This window comes from Oncorhynchus gorbuscha, unplaced genomic scaffold (assembly GCF_021184085.1).
Source record: "Oncorhynchus gorbuscha isolate QuinsamMale2020 ecotype Even-year unplaced genomic scaffold, OgorEven_v1.0 Un_scaffold_8050, whole genome shotgun sequence".
NCBI classification, from domain to species: Eukaryota; Metazoa; Chordata; class Actinopteri; order Salmoniformes; family Salmonidae; genus Oncorhynchus; species Oncorhynchus gorbuscha.
In genome coordinates this window covers 6,652-12,703 of record NW_025751311.1, presented here as the reverse complement: position 1 = coordinate 12,703, position 6,052 = coordinate 6,652, and the positions used below count along the sequence as shown (strand labels likewise).

The following is a 6,052-nucleotide window of genomic DNA, read 5'->3' as shown; positions in this document are numbered from 1 at the left end:
AGGGAGGGAGGCTAGATAGAGGCTAGAGGGAGAACACAGACCAGGGAGGGAGGGTAGAGAGAGGGTAGAGGGAGAACACAGACCAGGGAGGGAGGCCAGAGGGAGAACACAGACCAGGGAGGGAGGGTAGAGAGAGAACACAGACGAGGGAGGGAGGGTAGAGAGAGAACACAGACGAGGGAGGGAGGGTAGAGAGAGGGTAGAGGGAGAACACAGACCAGGGAGGGAGGGTAGAGGGAGAACACAGATGAGGGAGGGAGGGTAGAGAGAGGGTAGAGGGAGAACACAGACCAGGGAGGGAGGGTAGAGAGAGAACACAGACCAGGGAGGGAGGGTAGAGGGAGAACACAGACCAGGGAGGGAGGGTAGAGAGAGAACACAGACCAGGGAGGGAGGGTAGAGGGAGAACACAGACCAGGGAGGGAGGGTAGAGAGAGAACACAGACCAGGGAGGGAGGGTAGAGAGAGAACACAGACCAGGGAGGGAGGGTAGTTGTCATTGTACAGTATTAATATATTCTACTGCTACAAACAATGATGGTTGTCATTATACAGTATTAATATATTCTACTGCTACTACTTGACATTAAGATGTGGAAGAGAGTGGTACTTCACACTGCCTACTCTTCCTCATCTTTACTTAAATTAGAATTGTAAAGATTGTCAACTGCATATTCAACTGCCTCTTTTGCAAGTACAGCACTTCCAACTGCGATAGCTGCTGGTCCTGAAACCAGCGCTGTGATACCAGTTGCTAACAATCCCACAAGTTTTCCTGATATGTCCATTACATTTTCCAGGCTCTCCTCTGCCATCTTCCTCATCGCCTCCTCTCTCTCCTGCTGTCTCTTCCTCTCCTCCTCTCTCTCCTGCTGTCTCTTCCTCTCCTCCTCCTCTTTGATCTTCCTCTGGGTCTCCTGGTACATCTCATTGGTGTAATGTTTTCCTCCATTCTTCATCACCATCTCATCTATCTTCTTCAGCAGCTCTGGGACCTGATTGTTGTCATTCTTCTTGTTATTATTGAAGACATGATTTCTGTCCTTAAAGACCTTGACGAGTTTCATAAGCTCCTCACTCGTATTCAGAAAGTCCACCAATGATTTGTCCTCCAGCTGGTCTCCATGTGTGAACAGAATGATGGTGTACTTTGAGGCTTCTTCTCCAAAGTTCTCCTGGATCCACTTCACAGTGTTCCTCTCCTCCTCTGTGAACCTCACCAGTCTGATCACCAGCAGGAAGGCGTGGGGTCCTGGGACGGACATGTAGATGGCCTTCTCTATTTCTCTTTTTATCTCTTCTTTAGACATTGTTGTGTCATAGTGCTCCGGGGTGTCGATGACATCAATCTTCCTCCCATCCACCACTCCACTCTGTTTCTCACTCTGTGTAGTCACAGACACTGGAGAAGCCCCCGCTTTAAACACCTCCCTCCCCAGGATGGTGTTTCCTGTTGCACTCTTCCCTGATCCAGTCTTCCCCACCAGAACTATCCTCAGGTCAGAGGGCTGCCCTGAATCTGTGAAAACAGACAAGAAGTGCTTGAGTTGATAGTGAGTGTCTTGATGAAAAGCTAATGAAATGTGTGTTTGTGTATCAGGCATGTGGATCTACAGAGCAGATGCCCCTTTGTCCCTCCAGTCTCCCTTCTGGGTTGTAGTATCATTTTAAAATACATGTTTCTGTCATTGTTGTTCAGAACCCACAACTCGCAAGTTGTTGTCAAATTAGTCACCCTCCACCCCATACGTAGGTTGCACCTGTTCACCAGTCTGCCCTGTAAGGAGATTGCACCTGTTCACCAGTCTGCCCTGTAAGGAGATTGCACCTGTTCACCAGTCTGCCCTGTAAGGAGATTGCACCTGTTCACCAGTCTGTCCTGTAAGGAGATTGCACCTGTTCACCAGTCTGCCCTGTAAGGAGATTGAACCTGTTCACCAGTCTGCCCTGTAAGGAGATTGCACCTGTTCACCAGTCTGCCCTGTAAGGAGATTGCACCTGTTCACCAGTCTGCCCTGTAAGGAGATTGCACCTGTTCACCAGTCTGCCCTGTAAGGAGATTGCACCTGTTCACCAGTCTGCCCTGTAAGGAGATTGCACCTGTTCACCAGTCTGCCCTGTAAGGAGATTGCACCTGTTCACCAGTCTGCCCTGTAAGGAGATTGCACCTGTCCACCAGTCTGCCCTGTAAGGAGATTGCACCTGTTCACCAGTCTGCCCTGTAAGGAGATTGCACCTGTCCACCAGTCTGCCCTGTAAGGAGATTGCACCTGTTCACCAGTCTGCCCTGTAAGGAGATTGCACCTGTTCACCAGTCTGCCCTGTAAGGAGATTGCACCTGTCCACCAGTCTGCCCTGTAAGGAGATTGCACCTGTTCACCAGTCTGCCCTGTAAGGAGATTGCACCTGTTCACCAGTCTGCCCTGTAAGGAGATTGCACCTGTCCAGTATCAAAACATGGATGGCTTGAAAGACCTTAACATTTGTTTAACACTTGATAACACTTGATTTAGCCTACATCATCATCCACATTCAGTCTGATTGGCTGATAGGAGCAGAAAGAGAGGAAGAAGAGACTTCAGTCTGATTGGCTGATAGGAGCAGAGAGAGAGGAAGAAGAGACTTCAGTCTGATTGTCTTTTCTTCTTCTCTACGCTCCAATCAGCTAAAGGTAAATCACAACCAGTAAAATAAATACATCTAACCAGCATCAATCATCAATGATCAGCTGATAGCCCACCTTCTTTTCCCCCTGTCAATCATGTCTTTAGGAGGCGCTGAACTAGCTTGTTGACAGTTTCTAATGAAATAAATAGGTATATTTAAACATGTTACATTTACACCACAGTGGCATGTGGTATTTTCTCAATTTGGCACTTTTTTCATTTTGAGCACCTGCCCCTGAAAGGTCTGTGCACGGCCCTGGTGTGTGTTTGAGCAGCATGTAGATGTGTACGGCCCTGGTGTGTGTTTGAGCAGCATGTATATATGTACGGCCCTGGTGTGTGTTTGAGCAGCATGTAGATGTGTACGGCCCTGGTGTGTGTTTGAGCAGCATGTAGATGTGTACGGCCCTGGTGTGTGTTTGAGCAGCATGTATATATGTACGGCCCTGGTGTGTGTTTGAGCAGCATGTATATATGTACGGCCCTGGTGTGTGTTTGAGCAGCATGTATATGTCCACGGCCCTGGTGTGTGTTTGAGCAGCATGTATATGTCCACGGCCCTGGTGTGTGTTTGAGCAGCATGTATATGTGCACGTGTGTGTGTGTGTGTGTGTGTGTGTGTGTGTGTGTGTGTGTGTGTGTGTGTGTGTGTGTGTGTGTGTGTGTGTGTGTGTGTGTGTGTGTGTGTGTGTGTGTGTGTGTGTGTGTGTGTGTGTGTGTGTGTGTGTGTGTGTGTGTGTGTGTGTGTGTGTGTGTGTGTGTGTGTGTGTGTGTGTGTGTGTGTGTCCTGTACCTTGGCATTGACCAGTGAAGGCTTGTAGACAGAGTGTCAACAGGAACAGAATCTTCAGAGTCCCTCCTCTTCCTCGTTCCATCTCTGCTACAGTCGGCCAATCAAAAACAAAGAAACAGACGATGAACTTATTACAAAAAACAAAGTCCACATAAACTAAATTATAATTTATTCTCAGCCGCTTCACTTTAAACCAATATGAACTATAAGAAGAGTAATGCTATGTGGTGTTATTTGACTTTAAACCAATATGAACTATAAGAAGAGTAATGCTATGTGGTGTTATTTGACTTTAAACCAATATGAACTATAAGAAGAGTAATGCTATGTGGTGTTATTTGACTTTAAACCAATATGAACTATAAGAAGATGCTTTGTGGTGTAACTGTTGTAAAACAAAGTACATTCCCTAACAAGGTAACCAGCATCAGGTAAACATAATGTACTCATATAGAGGGTGTCAAATTACATCCTAAACATGCTTATCATTCTACAGTTGCTACGTGTTAGGACCAGATAGACCAGTTATTGTACACCAAGGAGGCAACTCCAGTTTTCTGGGGCCTGATTGGTGTCACACGTTCCCCCAGTCCTACAGATAAAACACCTGATTCTGAAGACCATTCATTAGTTGATTACTGGAACCAGGTGTGTTAGCTGGGGCTAAAGTATGATCGTGGTTCCCTGCACAGGAGTTTCATTGCATTAACCAATGGCTGCATGCCACATCCTCAACTGTGCTGTCGGGCTATAGCATATGATGTGGATATCTGCTATCAGTGGAGGCTGGTGGGAGAAGATATAGGAGGAGGGGCTCATTGTAACGGCTGGAATGGAATCATTGGAACGGAGTCAAACACGTTGTTTCCATGTGTTTGATGTGTAGGTACCATTAAATGTATTCCATTCCAGGCATTACAATACACCATCCCTCCTATGGCTCCTCCCACCAGCCTCCAGGCATTATAATATCTGTCATACATCATCCATGTAGTCAGGCAGGAATGTACTCAAGGTCACCAAACAGGTCCCAGATGAATGGAGATGCCCATTCCTGCTGTACACTGTGGTATAATGACCTGTCTCTCAGTACCAAGATACCTGCAGGTCAGTCCCTCACAGCAACAACCTGCTGTACACTGTGCCATAATGACCTGTCTCTCAGTACCAAGATACCTGCAGGTCAGTCCCTCACAGCAACAACCTGCCGTACACTGTGCCATAATGACCTGTCACTCAGTACCAAGAAACCTGCACGTCAGTCCCTCACAGCAACAACCTGCTATAAGCTGTGTTGACTCAAGGTTTGCCCACTTCAATTAGATATATAGCAGGGTTACCCAACTCGCGGCCCACAGGCTGAATTTGGCCCGCAGGTGGTTTCATTTGGCCCACCAATTTTATGAGGAAAACATTAAGACTGAAACAACACGAGGAAATCAGCCCTTGAACTCTCTTAGGTAAATATCATTGATTCAGACCTGTGCTACACTATCTTGTCCTAGAGCCTCTGGTTTCTATTCAAGAAAACAAGATAAATGTTTCAGGTAAAAGTGAAAAACATAATTCTCCTTTCATTGTTATCCAATATTAAACCACATGTATAAATACAAACAGAAGAATGTGATTGTTGACTTTCCAAGAAACTTGTTTATTTTGATTAAATTGTCTTGAATGTCTAGTGATGTCATCGTTTGATTATGTATGCATCAATGTCAACAAACCTGGTATAAATAAAATGTTTACTCCATATTGTACTACAGTTATTACCATACATTGTTGTACATTTCATTAGTAAGGTAGTTAAGTTGAATACTCACTTTTAGTGTAGTTGCACGTGTCTGTTAATTGTCCCCTGTTGTGACTGTGAGAGCTGAAGCTATGTGCTGCAACTTATAGTCGGCGTTAAGTTTCGTTTCACCTGTAACTAGTCATTTCTAGCCAATGAGAGGAGTAACTCACCTCAGGACAGGCAGAGGCTGACATCTGATTGGGTGTCACTATTATCAACCTCCTCTGACAACTCAACCTTGGATGAGCCACAACTCTGTGTTAAATGAAATGTGTTGGACACAGACCTCTTCTTCTGGGAAAAAGGTTCCAATTAAAATAGCAAATGAAACATTTTCAAATGTAACTATGTAGTTGTCTAACCTGGTCCCAGATCTGTTTGTTCTCTTTCCAACTCCATTGATCACTATATACTGTAGTTGCCAAGCCTGGTCCCAGATCTGTTTGTTCTCTTTCCAACTCCATTGATCACTATATACTGTAGTTGCCAAGCCTGGTCCCAGATCTGTTTGTTCTCTTTCCAACTCCATTGATCACTATCAAGCCATGACAATGAGGAGATTTAATGATACCACAAACAGACTGCCGCTTAGGCTCATAGTTGCCTAGGTCTTCTAATGTAATCGTTGTACGTAATTTAATTAGTTAAGTTGAATACTCGCTGTTAGTGAAGCTATTAGCTGGACCTTACAGGTAACTACCAAAATAAAGGAAACACCAACATAATGTGTGTTAACAGGGCGTTGGGCACCACGAAATGCCAGAACTGCTTCAATGCACATAGACTCTACAAGTGTCTAGA

The 6,052-nt window shown here is 45.4% G+C and overlaps 1 protein-coding gene across 1 annotated transcript; it reads right to left on the bottom strand.

The window, feature by feature from the left end:
* Positions 1–620: 620 nt before the first annotated feature.
* Positions 621–3,541, bottom strand: LOC124029878 (GTPase IMAP family member 7-like). Its single transcript, XM_046341442.1, has 2 exons — positions 3,460–3,541; positions 621–1,519 (listed from the first exon to the last, which is right to left on the bottom strand). The coding sequence occupies exons 1-2, from the start codon at positions 3,539–3,541 to the stop codon at positions 621–623; spliced, it is 981 nt and encodes a 326-aa protein (XP_046197398.1).
* Positions 3,542–6,052: the final 2,511 nt, after the last annotated feature.